The sequence below is a fragment of the Nerophis ophidion genome, linkage group LG14 (assembly GCF_033978795.1).
Source record: "Nerophis ophidion isolate RoL-2023_Sa linkage group LG14, RoL_Noph_v1.0, whole genome shotgun sequence".
In the NCBI taxonomy this organism is placed as follows: Eukaryota; Metazoa; Chordata; class Actinopteri; order Syngnathiformes; family Syngnathidae; genus Nerophis; species Nerophis ophidion.
Genome location: NC_084624.1, coordinates 26,740,445 through 26,761,045, shown reverse-complemented (window position 1 = coordinate 26,761,045; position 20,601 = coordinate 26,740,445). Strand labels below are relative to the sequence as shown.

Below are 20,601 nucleotides of genomic sequence, written 5' to 3'. Positions count from 1 at the left end.
CACATTCACACACTAGGGCCAATTTAGTGTTGCCAATCAACCTATCCCCAGGTGCATGTCTTTGGAAGTGGGAGGAAGCCGGAGTACCCGGAGGGAACCCACGCATTCACGGGGAGGACATGCTAACTCAACACAGAAAGATCCGATCCTGGGATTGAACCCTGACTACTCAGGACATTCGTATTGTGAGGCAGACGCACTAACCCCTCTGCCACCGTGAAGCCCCATTGTACAGCTTGTATAGCAATAAAAATTAATAATGACGGGTTGTTCAACCCTCTATTAGTAATTAGTAGATAGTAGCATGATAATTTTCTGGCGTACAGTCAAGCTTGGTGTAGTTGGTGTATGAGCGCAGCCAACACTAGGGAGCTGCGGTTCACAGAGGGAAACGTAAATTGCAAAATGTATTGTGATATTCTGAAGCATGTTACCCCTCGGTTTCCTTTCTCTGGGCCAGGCTTGTCAAACATTTGTCAAAAACATTTCAGTTCAGGGACAACAATGGAGGAAAATATATTCCCAAGTGGGCCAGACCTGTAAAATCATGGCATGATAACTTAAATATAAAGACAACTTCTGATTGTTTTTTTTGTTTAAAAATAGACCAAGCACATTCTGAAAATGTGAAAAAAAAATCTGTTTTTTTTGCACCTACATGTTGATGTTAATAGTATTCTATCTTCATTAATCGTTATTTATACATTCTGAATAAATGATGTGATATTGTTCATATGTGGAATTGAGTTTTTAAATGCTCCCGATGGTATTCATTTTTAATCAAAAGATGAAATGAATAATAATATCAAAATCAAATGACAGGATGTTATTAATGTAATTTACTCATTTATCTCAAATGATGTACTAACATAATGTGGTTTATTCTGTACATATGTAGCATCATCTACAACCAAACTTGTGAATTGGGACTCATTTCATTAATCACACATGAAGTTAAAAGGGGATACAAATTATTTCAGCATATTTACATGTGTCCAGAACATGTGTTCCCATACAGTCATAAGTACAACACGAAATGTACAGATTATCAAAATATTTTTTTTAATATGAATGTCACAGGTTGCATTAACAACATCTTTGACAATCAAGGCATGAACGTAACAGTCCACATTTTCAATCAATCAAAGCAATCAACGTTTATTTAAATAGCCCGAAATCACAAGTGTCTCAAAGGGCTGCACAAGCCACAATGACATCCTCGACTCAGATCCCACATCAGGGCAAGAAAAAAACTCAACCCAATGGAATTTTGTAACATTACAATCACTAATGAGCAGCGTATAAGTACATAGTGTCCAAACACGGAGGTCTTTTCTCTGTCTTAAAGGGGAAAATCATCACCAGACCTATGTAAGCGTCAATATATACCTTGATGTTGCAGAAAAAAAGACCATATGTTTTTTTAACCGATTTCCGAACTCTAAAAGGGTGAATTTGGCGATTTAAATGCTTTTCAATTGTTCGCTGTCGGAGCAATGACCTTTCACCCGTGACGTTACAATGGGAAGCAATCCGCCATTTTCCCAAACACATTACACACACAAGTCAAATCAGCTCTGTTATTTTCCGTTTTTCCGACTGTTTTCCGTACCTTGGAGACATCATGGAGGGTGTAACAACACGATCAGGGACGGATTCAAGTTGACTTACGTGGAGTGTGCATCGATTAGCACGGCATGACACACCCTCCGCCATCGACCAGTAGCTCGCAATTGACATAATGGGCACCCCTGGTTCAGAGTATTCAGTCTTATTTTCTTACTTCTGTTGCATGCACTAAAAATGGGTTCACACACTGTTGTTTTTCAGACTTTGGATACAGGCTGGCCCGATCTGCACGCCCCACCTCTGGATAAGATCTGCACCATTTGCAAAGCCATGGAGAGCTGGCTCAATGCTGACCCGCTTCACGTGGTCGTTATACACTGCAGGGTGAGAACTTGTAACGAGTTAAAACAATGCTGGTACGGATGAAGTAAGGTGAACCGCCACTAAAACCATTCTGCGACACTGGTGAATGTCCAAATTGCTCTTTGTAAACCAAAGGGTTTGTGCCGTTTTATCGTTTTAAGTACTGCTGCTTTGAGACACATGCTTATTTACATCTACCTGGTAAATTATAATGTATGTAAATTGAATGGGTACCTTTCACGTATTAATCCATACAATACCAATTCCCGGTACATGTGAAGTGATACCAGTACTCAACGGTACCAATTTTCTGTACTTTCGTTTTTGTTCACAGCTTAATAAATGTTCATTTGTTTAATGATAGAATATATATTTTTAATTTAGCATAGTTCAGTGAGTTGTCCAGTTGTTATTTTTTGTTTTCTTACACTTCCGAGTCTCATTTGCAAGCATTATATTGTAGACTTTGCACGTAGTTGCTAGCGTATGGGCAATGATGTGTCAAGGGTATTCATTGCCATTAAGCCAATTATGTTCTTTTGATGCACCCTAAAAAGCGTTTATAGTGAAAGTATTGTTCTTATTACACACGAGCGAGTTGATTGTAACGCGCAGATTATTTTGTAGTTTTAATTAACAAATTTAAAGCTGTTAAAAACGCCATGTAAAATCGCTAAGGGTAAAAGGTAGCATGTCTGTGGCTAATCTCATATACACTTTTTTAAAAATTTAAGCATTACTGTAGCTCCGAGCGCTTTCTATCAGGCATACTTGCTTTGTTGGCATGGAAATTTACAACATTACCCAGAGGCATTCCGGCCGAATCCGCTGTGACCGCTGCTTCAGTGCATGTCTGCCAGCCAAGTGTTTGAGTCTGCAACCGTCACGTGCAACAAAGGTATCGAAATATGGCATAATTTCATTTGACGTGAATCAATACCTGGTAACTGACAACATTTGGTAAAAATGAAGTACCGAATTTGGTAGCCATCCCTAATTGTATGTACTTTACATTGAATTAATTGTATTGCTCAATTGTACTGAGCAGCCAGACCCATCATAATGCCACAGAAAGTGTAATTTCCTGTTTTATGGTTATCATCACTAATACCCTTCTTTGGTGACATCAAAGAAAAAATACACAAAAAAAAGCAAGCCACTTATAGGGTTTATCATTTAGAGCAGACCTGGGAAAATTAAGGCCCGTTAAGTGTTTCAATCTGGCCCGCCGGACATTCCCAAATAATTTTTTAGATCTTTAAAATGGAAACTGAAGCTGCCTTAATGATGTGCAGTGATGTTTTCAAATGACCGTAAGTCTTGAACTATAGAAAGTATTTCAATGGTTGGAATCTGTGCTTTTGCATAACATAATAGTTACTATGGTAATCTAATTAGTTACTATGGTAATCTAAGTCACAGCAGCTCAGACGAGGCACCAAGGGAGCGTGTCCAAAGAGTGTTTCCAGAGCGGCCAGCCTAAAATGTGGGTGTCAGGGACGGACACGGAAGGAGATTTTTACAACAAAGTTCTAAAGCTTAGTGATGTATCAGATAGTAATTATATTTTTTTTCACCCTTCGTTTTCATATTTGGCTGTGTTTGTTGCGTTTTTGTTACATTTTGCTTCATTGTAAAATATGTCGATCGAGAGAGGGTGTGACGTCAATATTCAGTGTTTTAATTGTTCATAGTTAACATTGTAAATCCAACATTCTTTATTTTTATGTACATTCTAGGTGTCATTCAGTAAAAAAAAATTAAATTCCATTTAGTTTTTAAGGCGGTCTGTCATAACATTTTTAACATTCAATCAGACATTATTGTGAGGTTTTGTATTAGTGTTCCTAAAAATAAATATACCGGCCCCCAGACACATTTTTTCTCGAAATTTGGCCTCCCGGGTCAAATAATTGCCCAGGCATTATTTACAGACATATTGACCTACTCTATGGGAATAATTGCTTGGAAATTGGAACAAATCGGACCTCAACCAGCATTGCCAGGTAGAAACAAGTTTCTTTTAAAGTATCTTATTATGTATGATTAATTATCTCCTGACATCCTGTTTCCTAGGGCGGCAAGGGTCGAATCGGCGTTGTCATTTCATCGTTTGTCCATTTCACCGACGTATCCGCCAGGTAAGCGCTCGTCTATCTGCAAACGTCTGCTGCATGTTCTGGTCAGCATTTGTCATGGTTTGCCCACTCCCTGTCTGCGGCGAACAAACCACAACAAAGTGACGTGATTCATCGGGAGGACTGCAAAATAAGTCAACTCTCCACCTTGTCTCGTGTATTTACCTCTGGTAATTTGAGGTCAGGGTGTTTCAAAGCCTGACAAAGAGGGGGAAAAGGCCAACCACACAATTTAAGCGTTGAATCACCGTGGGTAAAGTTTCATGAATCAGCTCAAGAGTAGTAGTGCCTGTAATAGCTGCAAGCCACAGTGTCACTTTCCTGAAATCTTTTCTTCTTGTTCACTCACGTGTATTCCATGGAGGCTTTTTTGGCTCCGTGGATCCCATCAGCACACGCAAGCCTTCATGTGTTTGCGTCCCACTGAGGAAAGGTGAAAGACAAGCGAACTAAAAAAAAAAAAGAGAATAAGAGATAGGAACACAATAGATTTACAATGGAATAGATTTGCAGGGGGGACGATGAGGTCTCGGGTGAAAAGGCCCCCACGCTTGTTGGTTTTAGGGGTGCCTGAATGGCCGAGTTGTGCACACACTACGGCCTCTCTCTGGCCTTCTCCCCGCCTCCCTGTTTACTTAAAGCCGCCATTCTCTTCCTCTCTGCGGGAATCTCTTGTCTCTCTGCTTACTTTCACTCTTCTCCATTATGCATGCGTATGCATGTGTATCCGTGTCGGCCTTGTACAAGTCAGGGTTAACCCACTTTGATTACCACGGCAGTTTAATTTACCACCCGTGAGTCATCATTGCTGGAAATGTTTCATATCTTTCCTCCCCTTTTTCCTTTAAAGTGCTGATCAGGCATTGGACCGCTTTGCTATGAGGAAATACTACGACGATAAGGTGTCTGCTCTGATGACACCTTCACAGAAACGGTAAAAAAACAAGAAAACACATGCACACTCTAATGTATACCACTCCAATTTATACAGTCTAGATCAGACCTGAGCAAAATACGGCCCACAGGTCACATGCGGCCCATTAAGATTTTCAATCCGGCCCGCCGGACGTTATACATATTCTTTTTTAGACCTTTAACATCAAAACTGATGTGCAGTGCTGTTTTTAAATTACCGTAAGTCTTGAACTGTAGAACGTATTTCAATGGTTGAAATCTGCGCTTTTCGGTGTTATACGAGTTGTTACGGTAATCTACGTCACAGCAGCTCAGACCAGGAAAAAAGCAGTGGTTAGGGTTTGTTTTCAGAGCAGCCAGCCTGAAATGCGTGTGTCAGAAACAGATGTGGATGCAGATTTGTATGTGATTATATCATATTTAGGTGTTTATTACACTTTGCATTCATATTTGGCTATTTTTTTTACATTTTTGTTGTGTTTTGCCTGGTCTGAGAAGTAAAAGAGGAGTAACGTTCATATGTTAATATTCAATGTTATATTGTTCACAGTTAATAATGTAAATCCCACTTTTTTTATTTTAATGTCCATTTTGGGTCTCCCATTCAATAAAAAACTGTAAAATTCCATTAAGTTTTTTTGAGGTAGTCTGTCATAATGTTTTTAGAACTCTATCGGACATAATGACTTTTGGTATTAGCGTTCCTGAAAAAAAGGGCCCCAAACACACATACTGTACAGTAGATTTTTAAAGCTAAATGTGTACATATAATTTATACACACATACACCATGGCCCCCCCGAGACACATTTTTTTTCTCTCAATGTGGTCTAGATGCACAAAATATATAAATGCATTCCGTATATATTAAAATGTTAATATAGAGGTCAGTTTTTAAATTTAATATCTGTGCGAGTTAACCAAGTTAATAAAGAAAACAAATAAACTCCCAAATTAACTAACATTTTAATCTATTTTGAAGGTAACAAACCTACTTAGTTGGTACTTCAATCAATCAATCAATCAATGTTTACTTATATAGCCCTAAATTACTAGTGTCTCAAAGGGCTGCACAAACCACTACGACATCCTCGGTAGGCCCACATAAGGGCAAGGAAAACTCACACCCAGTGGGACATCGGTGACAATGATGACTATGAGAACCTTGGAGAGGAGGAAAGCAATGGATGTCGAGCGGGTCTAACATGATACTGTGAAAGTTCAATCTATAATGGATCCAACACAGTCGCGAGAGTCCAGTCCAAAGCGGATCCAACACAGCAGCGAGATGCAATATAGTTAAAAAAGGATGTTAATAGGCTAATACAACTAACATGAGCACATGTAGCTCATGGTGGTACCAGCACAATTATAAAAAACATATAGTAAAACAAATAGTAAAACAAATAAATAAACTTTTTTTTTTTTGTCTCGAAAAACGGAGGTTTGTGTCATGAAAAAGGGAGGTTTTATGGGTTGGTGCACTGATTGTAAGTTTATCTTGTGTTTTTTATGTTGATTTAATAAAAAAATTAATAAAAAGTTTAATAAAAAATTGTTCTGCAGCCCGGTACCAATCGAGCCCGGTGGTTGGGGACCACTGATATAGTTCATAAAGTTAGCCAATTGGCTAACGCAACTGTAAAAGGGTCATACTAAGCTAGCAGCAAAACTGTCAAATAAAACAAATAAACTCCCAAATTAACTAACATATCTTAATCCAATTTGAAGGTAATAAAGCTACTTACAGTTATGGTACTTGATGGTCACGTAGTTAATAAAGGATGCTCATAGGCTAACACAATTGTAAAAGGGTCATACTTATGGCAAAACTAGGAAATAAAACAAATACGGAAACAAAACTAATATATGTACCTCAAGGTAAAGCCGTGAAAAAACTTTAACATCTATAAAGTAAAGGTGACACAAGTATAACTAATGCAACAATTTAAGGACGCTAAAAATATAGTTATAATACTTAAGCCTAACATAGCACAACATACAATGTAAAAAAAAAAGAAATACTGCATACTTTACTTTTCTTTATTCGTTTTTCCCGTGTTGTGTAATTTTGTTCTGTTATTTTACATCGTGTAAATGTTGCTACGTAAGCACAAGCTGCTTTTTTGCATCTCTACTTCCGTAAAGTTTTGCATATTGACTCTGACATTGCTATCAACGGAAACTGTTGAACAAGCTGACAATATTGTAAAATCAACTTAAATATAAAGTATCAATCACATAAAGCCCACATAACTAATGACATTTTAACGACTATCTTATAATTTTATTCATGTCATTTACAGACCAGCTAAGCTAACAGAAGCTAATATTTTGCTAACACAATGAACACATCTGCCCAAATGGTCAATTTTGACGTCAACATAACCATACAATGCACTTTATTTATATAGCACATTTAAACAACAATAATTGAATAAACCATCAAATAACACGAGCAATGATGCTAACACATCTACTTTACCAAAATTATTTTTAAACTTTACATTACTATCACGATGAATTCATGTTTTTGTTAATATCAGTTTATTGCCAAGTCATTTTGGGAACTATTAGTCACAAAGCCCATATAATTGGAATGAATCTTTGCAAACTTACTTTTTTTATCTGCATTTTTAGGTATGTTTGGATCCTCAACAGCCTTCTAAGTGGATCCATGAAGATCAACGCCTCGCCTTTGTTCCTGCACTGCATCATTCTCCACGGAATCCCCAACTTTGACTCGTCTGGAGGTTCAAAGTCATTATTGTTTACACTACCTCCACACACAGCTGCAGCTACTCTAGTCTTGACGCTACCACATCACAGCACTTAAGGAGCGTTATTTGCACACTCTTAGGGCCTTTAAAGCAAGGGTATTTTATCCTGGTACACCTGCGTGAAAGACTCCTAGTACAAAACCCAAAACCAGTGAAGTTGGTACGTTGTGTAAAGCGTAAATAAAAACACAATCCAATGATTTGCAACTCCTTTTCAATCTATAGTCAATTGAATAGACTTCGATCCGAGAACATTGTTATTTTTTGAAAATATTAGCTTATTTGGAATTTTGATGCTTGGAAAATGTTTTTAAAAAGTTGGCACAAGTGGCAAAAAGACTGAGAAAGTTGAGGTATGCTCAGCAAACACTTATTTGGAACATCCCACAGGTGAACAGGCTAATTGGGAACAAGTGGGTGCCATGATTTGGTATGAAAGCAGTTTTCATGAAATGCTCAGTCATTCACAAACAAGAATGGGGCAAGGGTCACCACTTTGTGAACAAATGTGTGAGCAAATTGTTGAACAGTTTAAAAACAACATTTCTCAACGAGCTATTGCGAGGAATTTAGGGATTTCACCATCTACGGTTCGCAATATCATCAAAAGGTTCAGAGAATATGGAGAAATCACTGCACGTAAGCGATGATATTACGGACCTTTAATCCCTCAAAAAGCGACATGGGTGTGTAAAGGATATCACCACATGGGCACAGGAACACTTCAGAAAACCACTGTCTGTAAACTACAGTTCGTCGCTACATCTGTAAGTGCAAGTTAAAACTCTGCAAAGCGAAAGCCAATTATCAACAGCACCCAGAAACGCCGCCGGCTTCGCTGAGCCCAAGCTCATCTAAAATGGACAAAAGCAAAGTGGGAAAGTTTTCTGTAGGCTGACGAGTCCACATTTCAAATTGGTTTTGGAAACTGTTGACGTAGTGTCCTCCGGAACAAAGAGGAAAAGAACCATCCGGATTGTTAAAGGTGCAAAGTTTAAAAGTTAGCATCTGTGATGGTATGGGGGTGTATTAGTGCCCAAGGCATGGGTAACTTACACATCTGTGAAGGCACCATTAAACCTGAAAGGTACATACAGGTTTTGGAGCAACATATGTTGCCATCCAAGCAACGTTATCATGGATGCCCCTGCTTATTTCAGCAAGACAATGCCAAGACACATGTTACAACAGCGTGGCTTCATAGTAAAAGAGTGCAGGTACTAAACTGGCTTGCCTGCAGTCCAGACCTGTCTCCCTAAAATACGACAACGGAAACCCCGGATTGTTGAACAACTTAAGCTGTACATCAAGCAAGAATAGGAAAGAATTCCACCTGAAAAGCTTCAAAAATGAGTCTCCTCAGTTCCCAAACATTTACTGGGTGTTGTTAAAAGAAAAGGCCATGTAACAAAGTGGTAAAAATGCCCCTGTGATAACTTTTTTGCAATGTGTTGCCATTAAATTCTAAGTTAATGATTATTTGCAAAATAAAATGATGTTTCTCAGCTCCAACATTAAATATCTTGTCTTTGCAGTCTATTCAATTGAATATAAGTTGAAAAGGATTTGCAAATGATTGTATTATGTTTTTATTTACCATTTACACAATGTGCCAACTTCACTGGTTTTGGGTTTTGTTAATGCATCCACTTATTGAAAAAATTACAAATATTACAATGTTTTTTTCCAGTATGCCGACCGTACGTCAAGGTCTTCCAGGCAATGCAAGTGGTGTATTCATCCGGAATTTAGTAAGTCGCACCAACACTTTCTGTTTATGTTTATTCAGAGTTTATAATTAGAAGGAAAACTCACTTTCTAAACTTCTGCATGACAGTCACATCGGTCAAGGCCACAGGGGGCGGATCTGTGTCACCCTGGAGCCGGCCCAGCTCCTCAAAGGGGACATTATGGTAGGGAAAATAAACAGAATGACATCAGTATTGACTTTCAGCTTCACTCTGTTTTTGTTTCATTCTCGTTTTAGATTAAATGTTACCACAAGAGTGAGGTTTCTTCCGAGCGTGAGGTTATTTTCCAGCTGCAGTTCCACACAGGAGCAGTGCGAGGCTACAACTTGATGTTCGATAAAGATGATATGGAGGCCGCCAACAAAGGTAGAAAACACAGGAGAGTACAGGTCCTAACTTGTTTGCATCAAGACGTCTGCTCTTCTTGGTGCTTACGCCAGGAGAACTTAATTTAGGCTTTGTGGCACTTTGAAAGCAATGATCTCGTTTTCCATAACAGAACATTCTGTATCCTTTAGCATGCTCATGTTGCTCTTGTACTACATTTCAGATCACAGATTTCCAGATTATGGCAAAGTAGAGCTGGTTTTCTCCGAGGGACCAGAGAAAATTCCAGGTACAAACCGGCAACGGGCAGCATTTTAGGAAGTCTTGAGGTCTTTACAGCAAAATGTATGCAAAAAAGAACCATTGTTAAATGTTAAACAGACCAAAATAAGGTATAAAAAAATATATGACTCCTTTAACTATCGTAGTGGAAGTTAACTGTAACAGTAAAACTAATATAAATGAAAACTACAGGAAGGCGTTTGCAGAGCAATACAGTCACCAATGTATGTTTTAAATGTATTGCTGGATTTTTTAATTAAAAAAAATATATATATAAAAAACAACAACAAAACAATAAACAACAACAATAATTAATAAATGCACGTTTTTACATATTTAGAAATATCCGAAAGCAACATCCTTTTATAATTTCATAGCTGCTGGATGGCTTAAGGGGCTGGTTAAAATAATTTCATTGCGTTTTGGTGTCATTTAATCACACAGAATATATATTACTAACCTAACCTCTATCATGTAAAATAAAACCTATGTGAAAACCTAGTATGCATTTTTTTGCATCTTGAGCACAGTAGTTTAGCCTCCCTCTAATACAGTGCTTCTCAATTATTTTCTGTCACACACCCCCTCAGAAGAAGAAAATATTTTCTGCCCCCCCCACACTCTCCCCTGTGACTATAAATAGCATAATTTGTCTATAAAAATGTTATAACTATACCTCTGCATAACATTGTAAGCTTACTAACATTAAAGGAAACCACACCCCGGCCTTTCCTCGTCCCCCACTGTGGTTACAGTGAAGCGCTTCATCACATTCTGGTAGGGCAAAAAAAAAAACATGTTCCCAAAGGTCACACGCGCCCCTCCAGGCATCACACCACGCCCCCCCAAGGGGGCCCGCCCCACTGTTTGAAAAGCACTGCTCTAATGCACCTTCAGTGATTTAAAAAATATAAAAAGTGGCTTTCATTGTGGATGCACATTGGGTTATGTTTTAAAATTCCCATAAGTGCTAGATGTCTCCTGTTTATTTGATAACAAAAGGCCATAAGTAGGTAGGAGCATGATAACATGAATGTGCAGTAAATGAAAGTGTCCCCGGCACGATGCCCCGTATAGTAGAATCAAAATCCTCATTTAAATCGGGCGCTGTGCAGCACTTTTCAATTGCACACGCATTGTTAGTAGATTGCACACAACACGCCCACTACACGCTATTTGATAGATTGCACACGCTGTTTAGTGCGACATATTTGGATCTTAGCAAATCAGGCCTTCAGAGTTATAAAATTAACAAGGTATGTATGTAATTCATATTTGATTCATTATATTGCTCATATTGAACCAAGTAGCCAAAGATTCTGCAAGTATAACCACTTATAGGTATATCTTTGTCATCTTTAATGGCATCCTAAAAAGTGGAGAAAAAAAAAAAAATATCTCTACATCGATTAACTTCAACTCCTCATTGTACTTGTGAGTATCGTGGGGAAAGCAGGCACTTTTTTCCAACACACATTTTGGCCCTCGTGCCATATTTTTGTCCCACCTTTCGCCTCCCGTGGGAGAGACAAGATGTGGGATTATACGGGAGACAAATGTGAGAAGTGTGTGCTGACAGAGGTAAAAAAGGTCAGCATGTGCTTTCCCAGAGCCTTGATAGCAGGAAACTGTGTTATTGTGCGTGTGTTGTGTTGTTTACATTCTGGGCACAATATTAGGCACACCTGCACAATTCAATCAGAGCCATAACAGAAGTTGTATTAACGTATAGGATATGTTGTATCAGCTTTTATATTTGTCATAAAGGTTTTGATTTGTGCTTGTGTATTATTAAGACTAAAAATGCTGGCATATAGGTATACTTTTTTAGATTTTATTTTCAATTATATATTATTGATTTAAATTATTGTTGTCAAACAATTACAATATTTAATCAGATTAAAAAACAGGAATTCTGTGGATTTTAATTTAATTAAAAAAAAAAATCACATTTCGATACAATGTACCTAATCTGTATTATTCTACATTAATTAAGTTTCATTTTGCATGTGCAAAGAAAGAAAGAAATATGTAGTCTATGCATGCACTTTACACGTTAATCAGACATCTTTAACTTCATGTAATTGATTTATGCCAATTAATTTTTATACGTTAAAAAATGTGAATTTGTTAATGTGTAGTTGTATTTTTACCTTTAACATTTTAATATTAAAATATTATTGGTTGAAATTTAATACATACAATTTTGCGGCTTCAAAACATTGCAGATTTTTGGGGGATTTTTTTTAAACTCATATTTTATAATTTTTTTGGTCCTAAATTAAGCAATTTCTAGCATGAAATGACTAAATGCACTAAAAACATCAACAATAAAGAAGTATTGGCCATTAGAGGAGGCCAAACCAATCACAGCATGCTGTTCAGTATTGTGGCCCTTAATTGGCCCGGTTTCAGGCATCCTCACTATATTGGACTACAACGTTTAAAGGTGACTAAAGAGTGTCATTTCATGTCCAGAGGGTCTCCAAATGTTGAAAAATATTGTATTATTTTATTATTAATTTTAATTAATGATTTATTTTCAATGAGGTCATGTCTGGAACCCATCAACAGCGAAAAACCCCACTTACTGTATTATTAATGTCGTAAATGAATATTGCCGATTGTAAAAAGACGACTCAAAAAATAGAACTGATTGATCCAAATTAGGTTTTGGTAAAGATCTGCACACTTGTCGAGTGCCATTGTAATCTGACCTTTGTGTTAGTTTTATATCTTTATCATACCGAGAGACTTGCTCATCTTTATTACAGTATTTTCCGGATCATAGGGCGTACCGGATTAAAAGGCGCACTGCTGATGAGCGGGTCTATTCAGGTCTATTTTCATACATAAGGCGCACCGGATTATAAGGGGCATTAAAGGGGTCAGGATTTTTTTATAAATGTAAAACACTTCCTTGTGGTCTACATAACATGTACAAACCCCGTTTCCATATGAGTTGGGTAATTGTGTTAGATGTAAATATAAACGGAATACAATGATTTGCAAATCCTTTTCAGGCCATATTCAATTGAATGCACTACAAAGACAATATATTTGATCTTTAAAATCATAAACTTTTTTTTTTTCTGCAAATAATAATCAACTTAGAATTTCATGGCTGCAACATGTGCCAAAGTAGTTAGGAAAAGGCATGTTCACCACTGTGTTACATCACCTTTTCTTTTAACAACACTCAATAAGCATTTGGGAATTGAGGAAACTAATTGTTGAAGCTTTGAAAGTGGAATTCTTTCCCATTCTTGTTTTATGTAGAGCTTCAGTCGTTCAACAGTCCGGGGTCTCCACTGTCGTATTTTACGCTTCATAATGCACCACACATACCATCACAGATGCTGGCTTTTGAACTCTGCGTCGATAACAGTCTGAATGGTTCGCTTCCCCTTTGGTCCAGATGACACAATGTCGAATATTTCCAAAAACAATTTGAAATGTGGACTCGTCAGACCACAGAACACTTTTCCACTTTGCATCAGGCGTTTCTGGATGTTGTTGATAAATGGCTTTCGCTTTGCATAGTAGAGCTTTAACTTGCACTTACAGATGTAGCGACGAACTGTATTTAGTGACAGTGGTTTTCTGAAGTGTTCCTGAACCCATGTGGTGATATCCTTTAGAGATTGATGTCGGTTTTTGATACAGTGCCGTCTGAGGGATCGAAGGTCACGGTCATTCAATGTTGGTTTCCGGACATGCCGCTTACGTGGTGTGATTTCTCCAGATTCTCTGAACCTTTTGATGATATTATGGACCGTTGATGTTGAAATCCCTAAATTTCTTGCAATTGCACTTTGAGAAACGTTGTTCTTAAACTGTTTGACTATTTACTCACGCAGTTGTGGACAAAGGGGTGTACCTCGCCCCATCCTTTCTTGTGAAAGACTGAGCATTTTTTGGGAAGCTCTTTTTATACCCAATCATGGCACCCACCTGTTCCCAATTAGTCTGCACACCTGTGGGATGTTCCAAATAAGTGTTTGATGAGCATTCCTCAACTTTATCAGTATTTATTACCACCTTTCTCAACTTATTTGTCACGTGTTGCTGGCATCAAATTCTAAAGTTAATGATTATTTTCCAAAAAAAAAAAAAAGTTTATCAGTTTGAACATCAAATATGTTCTCTTTGTAGCATATTCAACTGAATATGGGTTGAAAATGATTTGCTAATCATTGTATTCCGTTTATATTTACATCTAACAATTTCCCAACTCATATGGAAATGGGGTTTGTAATTATGGTTCTTTGGTCAAAATGTTGCATAGATTATATTTTACAGACCATCTTCAAGTTGCTTTCTGACAATCTCTTCATGATACGCTATTTTGTGGTCCGTCTTATTTACGTGGCTCACCTTTGACAGCTTCTTCTCCCCGTCATCTTTGTTGTAGCGGTGTAGCGTGCAAGGACGGGAGTGGAAGAAGTGTCAAAAGATGGAGCTAAATGTTTTAATGACATTCAGACTTTACTTAAATCAATAGCGGTGCAGCATCTCCTCATCCGTGGCTCACAAGTGCAACAACAACAATGGAAATGTTTCCCATGAAAAAACGTCAGACTGGAACTCTCTATAAACTAAAGTTCCTTGGGTGTATAATGTAAACTCACTACACCGGTATGTTTTGTTGCTTTCATAGCGAGTCCACTGACAGATATAAGTTAGAACTTTATGCTACTTTATATTAGAAATGCCACATAACAAGATAGAGAAAAAGAAGAAGCTTATCGACTACGTTGTCGTCACGGACTACAATGGCAGACGTGAGCTAATTTTCAGGACTTATGCAGATCCCAAAAACAGATCATCAGGTACCAGACAGTAAGAAAAGTTGGTTTTGCCTACTTTTGCATAACAAAACGCCAGGTAATGTGTCTGCAATGGGTGCTTTTTTGCGGTCCTTAGATTTAGACTTAGACAAACTTTAATGATCCACAAGGGAAATGTTCCACACATATTATACACACACCATAGTAATACTTGTATCTCTGACTACGGTAGCTGTAATGATCTGACAATCCATTAAGCGGTGCGGATTCAAAGTCGTACTGAAACATTTTGAAATTTTTTGAGTGCCGTGTGTAATGTTCTATATTCTCAATGGAACATTTAAAGTTTTGGTGTTGTTTACTGGCATCATATTGCAGTCTACATGTATGTTTTATGTGAGACTGCCATCTACTGGTCAAACTTATCATTACACCATGTACCAAATAAAATTGCTTTTAGGTCGGTAAGCACAACCAGAATTATTCCGTACATTAGCCGCACCGGGTTATAAGAAAATGAAAGGATTTTAAGTGCGCCTTATAGTCTGAAAAATATTCTTTGTCTTTAAATACACACAACAAATATTAACAATTACGTTATTTTGAATTGTATTTAATTAGATGGTGCAGGCCAGCCTAATGTTTTGCTCTGTCAGGATATACCGTGTCATTGTAAGCATATTGACAAGCGACACTGTTCTACATTCAATCCCTGCCTTCTAATTCTTAGCTGAGACTGAATTCAAACTAATAGCACAAGGTTTTAGAACATAGCATGAGTCCCTTTTTTTTTCCACAGTGCGTTAGATAACGAGATTTATGCGTGTGCATGTCAGCAGGGTAAATATAGGCTGCCGTTACATGTCCGAGGAACCAGGTTGTCTGGCTCCAAGCAAATGAGAAATGCACATTTCACGTATAGGTTTGAGATATATCCTTAAGACATGAATATGAACAAAGTTGGATATTATGACTTTTACATTCATACTGAGACATTTCGAAAGTTATTACTGGACAGCATTTTGTTGCCTTCCTCCGAGTTCTACTAAAAAGTGCTCATTGTTAAAGTTGATGTTTCTTTTGGGCTCAGGTGCTGACAGATGGCAGAATGGCGTGGATGTTACTGTGGACTACAACACCGCCGACCCGCTCACCCGCTGGGACTCTTACCAAAACATGTGTGATGTTGAAGGTACTGTTCTATATAAACTGCATTAAGTGTGTTATGAAAACAATTTGCCCATATTAAATAATGGAAATGTCATTCATCCATTCCAGGGTCAATGTTTCGCAATCATGAAATTTACGTTAACTGTTTAGACCTCAAGTGTCGAAGTCATTTTAGATCGGGGGATGGAGAAAAATGTACTCCCAAGTGGGACGCACTGGTAAAGTCACGGCACGATAACTTAAAAATAAAGACAACTTCAGATTATTGTCTTTGTTTAACTTTTTTTTTTTAACTTACATGTTGCGGTTAATAGTATTCTACCTTTATTTGTCATTATTTATACTTTAATTTTCAATCCATCAAGATAAAAAAATATAAAAATGAAATTACAGTATGTTATGTAGTTTGCTCATTTTCCTCAACTGATTTACTAACATGTGTTTTTTTGTTGTTGTTTTTTTACATATGTAGCATCTACATCAGGGGTCACCAACCTTTTTGAAACCAAGAGCTACATCTTAGGTACTGATTAATGCGAAGGGCTACCAGATTGATACACACTTAAATAAATTGCCAGAAATAGCCAATTTGCTCAATTTACCTCTAATAAATAAATCTATATATATATAAAAAATGGGTATTTCTATCCGTCATTCCGTCGTACATTTGTTTTCCTTTAATGGAAGTTTTTTTGTAGGGAATAAATGATGAAATAAACACTTAATTGAACGGTTTAAAAGAGGAGAAAACACGAAAAAAATGGAAATGTAATTTTGAAACGTAGTTTATCTTAAATTTCGACTCTTTAAAATTCAAAATTCAACCAAAAGATATGAAAAGAAAAACTAGTTAATTTGAATCTTTTTGAAAAAATGGTAAATTTTTTATAGAACATCATTACTAATTTTTCCTGATTAAGACTAATTTTAGAATTTTAATGACATGTTTTAAATAGGTTAAAATCCAATCTGCACTTTGTTAGAATATATAACAAATTGGACCAAGGTGTATTTCTAACAACGACAAATCATTATTTCTTCTAAATTTTCCAGAACAAAAATGTTAAAATAAATTCAAAAGACTTTGAAATAAGATTTAAATTTGATTCTACAGATTTTTTACATTTGCCAGAATATTTTTGGGGAATTTTAATCAAAATAAGTTTGAAGAAATATTTCACAAATATTATTTGTCGAAAAAACTGAAACTAAAATTAATAATTAAATTAAAATGTATTTATTATTCTTTACAATAAAAAAAATACATTTACTTGAACATTGATTTAAATTGTCAGGAAAGAAGAGGAAGGAATTTAAAAGGTAAAAAGGTATATGTGTTTAAAAATCCTAAAATCATTTTTAAGGTTGTATTTTTCCTCTAAAATTGTCTTTCTAAAAGTTATAAGAAGAAAAGTTAAAAAAAAATAAATGCATTTATTTAAACAAGTGAAGACCAAGTATTTAAAATATTTTCTTGGATTTTCAAATTCTATTCGAGTTTTGTCTCTCTTAGAATTAATGTCGAGCAAAGCGAGACCAGCTTGCTTGTAAATAAATAAAATTTTAAAAATAGAGGCAGCTCACTGGTAAGTGCTGCTATTTGAGCTATTTTTAGAACAGGCCAGCGGGTGACTCATCTCGTCCTTACGGGCTACCCGGTGCCAGCGGGCACCGAGTTGGTGACCCCTGATCTACATTGATACAAATAATTGCTATTATGACATCTGGTAGACACAAATAGAACAGCAGTTTCTTTCATTCAAAAATTTCGGCTCATTTTTATACTTAGCAAACCCATCCCGCGGGCCAGATAAAACCTGTTTGCGGGCCTGATCCGGCCCTCGTGCCTTACGTTTGACACCCCTGGTTTAGGCAACGTTTACAAGCAACATTTTTAGCATTTGTCATGTATATTACATGTGTAAAAAAAACATACAAGTAATGTGTATTCTGCTGCAGTAAAGCCAACTACTATATACAAACAACATATTTATGTGGCCCTGCAATGAGGTGACGACTTGTCCAGGGTGTACACCGCTTTCCGCCCGATTGTAGCTGATACAGGCGCCAGCGCTCCACAGCGACCCCAAAAGAGAATAAGCGGTAGAAATTGGATGGCTGGATGGATGGATGGATGGATGGATCTTTGCGTGGCAAACATATCTAATACAAGTTTTGTCGCAGACCGAACCTTTTTTTTTTACTTTAACTGTCACAAAAGTAAAAAAAAAAAAAAAAAGGTTAAACACATACAAACGTTGCAAGTATAAAAACAAATATGAACAAAACTAATATTATAAAAAAAAACATTTGCATATCATTTGATGAGTCACTAGCTAACTAGAGGCTAGTATCTAGCGTTAGCAGCAAACCACACTGCCTTGACATATTCATAATTTTTTATCTTACTATGTTTACTATTTTCAACACTTAAGGTAACATATTTTTTCAGAAGATTTTGAATTGCAGATTTTTACCTTACAGTTCCGGTTAAAATCGTGACATTAATAACAGGTAATCACCTAGTATTGTGATGCAATTACATGAGTAACAATGGGCTAATATAATCCCAGCAACTTTAACAATAACGCTTATTTATCATTTATTTCTAACATTGTCACATTAGAACTCAATAAATGTATTGGTTATTTTCATATTTTTTATGTATAAATTGGACAGTTAGTATCAATATAGTGCATTAATTGCTGAATCCCAGAATGCATTGTGAAAGTACATTGTCTTGTAGCTTTTCAGCCCTCTGGCAATATAATCATTCTTCATCACTCATGCAGGTCCTTCAAATCAAATTAATTATGTAGTTTTAGTACACAAATCAGTTACAATATTAAAATGTTTAATTGTTCCTCTAAGCTTCAAAGCTAATAGTGACTAGCGAACTAATCACTATGAGCTTATTCGGTTCGTCCCTCGTTTAGCAGCCTCTGAGGGTCAACATGTTGGGAGAAGTCTTCATCGTAAAAGGTAAAACTCTAATGTTAAGTTATTTATACCTTACAGAGGTTTTTTGCAACCACTAACCTACTAATTTGGTTTTCAAATGCCATTGTTGTTTCAATATACCTATGCCAACTGCAAATTACAAAACCCAAACTCAGTCAAGTTAGCACTCTGTAATTCGTAAATAAACACAGATTTGCAAATTCTTTTCAACTTATATTCAATTGAATAGACAGCAAAGACAAGATACTTAATGTTAGAACTGAGAAACTTTTTTTTTTTTTTTTACAAATAGTCATTAACTTGCAACACATTGCAAAAAAGTTATCACAGGGGCATTATTACCACTGTGTTACATGGCCTTTCCTTTTAACAACACTCAGTAAATGTTTGGGAACTGATGAGACCAATTTTTGAAGCTTTTTAGGTGGAATACTTTCCCATTCTTGCTTGATGTACAGCTGTTTAACAGTTCGGGGTCTCTGTTGTGGTATTTTAGGCTTCATAATGCTCCACACATTTTTAATCAGAGACAGATCTGGACAGCAGGCAGGCCAGTCTAGTACCCGCACTCTTTTACTATGAAGCCATGTCTTGCTGAAATAAGCAGGGGTGTCCATGCTAACGTTGCATGGGTGGCAACATGTGTTGTTTTAAAACTTGTATGTACCTTTCAGCATTAATGGTGCCTTCACAGATGTGTAAGTTATCCATGCCTTGGGTACTTCTACACCCCCATACCATCACAGATGCTGGCTTCTGAACTTTGCGCCTATTACAATCCGAATGGTTCTTTTCCTCTTTGTTCCGGAGGACACATTGTCCACAGTTTCTAAAAACAATTTGTAATATGGACTCGTCAGAGCACAGAACACTTTTACACTTTGCATCGGTGTTTTTGGGTGTTGTTGATAAATGGCTTTCGCTTTGGATAGTAGAGTTTTAACTTGCACTTACAGCGACAAACTGTAGTTACCGTCAGTGGTTTTCTGAAGTGTTCGTGAGCCCATGCGGTGATATCCTCTACACACTGATGTTGGTTTTCAATGCAGTAGCACCTGAGGGTTTTCAGCCTTGCTGCTTACGTGCAGTGATTTCTCCAGATTCTCTGAACCTTCTGATGATATTACAGACCGTAGATGGTGAAATCCCTAAATTCCTTGCAATAGCTCCTTGAGAAATGTTGTTCTTAAACTGTTTGACAATTTGCTCATGCATTTGTTCACAAAGTGGTGACCCTTGCCCCATCCTTGTTTGTGAATGACTGAGCATTTAATGGAAACTGCTGCATTTATTCCCAATCATGGCACCCACCTGTTCCCAATTAGCCTGTTCATTGTGGGACGTTCTAAATATGTATTTCAAGAGCATTCCTCAACTTTCTCAGTCTTTTTTGCCACTCCTGCCAGCTTTTTGAAAACATTTTGCAGTCATCAAATTCCAAATGAGCTAATATTTGCAAAAAATGAAAACGTTTTCCAGTTGGAACGTTAAATATATTTTCTTTGCAGTCAATTCAATTGAATATAGGTTGAAATGGACTTAAAAATCATTGTATT

The 20,601-nt window shown here is 36.9% G+C and overlaps 1 protein-coding gene and 1 long non-coding RNA gene across 2 annotated transcripts in view; one reads left to right on the top strand and one right to left on the bottom strand.

Moving 5' to 3' along the window:
* LOC133568383 (tensin-3-like) overlaps window positions 1–20,601 on the top strand; it is an 85,879-nt gene that overhangs the window by 28,872 nt on the left and 36,406 nt on the right. Inside the window, exons 4-12 of the mRNA XM_061920279.1 lie at window positions 1,831–1,953; window positions 4,009–4,073; window positions 4,921–5,004; window positions 7,625–7,737; window positions 9,455–9,515; window positions 9,602–9,677; window positions 9,752–9,881; window positions 10,066–10,131; window positions 16,005–16,106. Coding sequence (XP_061776263.1) covers window positions 1,831–1,953; window positions 4,009–4,073; window positions 4,921–5,004; window positions 7,625–7,737; window positions 9,455–9,515; window positions 9,602–9,677; window positions 9,752–9,881; window positions 10,066–10,131; window positions 16,005–16,106 — 820 coding nt within the window. The remainder of the gene's footprint in view (window positions 1–1,830; window positions 1,954–4,008; window positions 4,074–4,920; window positions 5,005–7,624; window positions 7,738–9,454; window positions 9,516–9,601; window positions 9,678–9,751; window positions 9,882–10,065; window positions 10,132–16,004; window positions 16,107–20,601) is intronic.
* The window catches only part of LOC133568384 (uncharacterized), a 35,667-nt gene that overhangs the window by 8,469 nt on the left and 6,597 nt on the right, over window positions 1–20,601 (bottom strand). The window contains exon 3 of the long non-coding RNA XR_009809584.1: window positions 4,420–4,519. This is a non-coding gene — a long non-coding RNA (uncharacterized LOC133568384). The remainder of the gene's footprint in view (window positions 1–4,419; window positions 4,520–20,601) is intronic.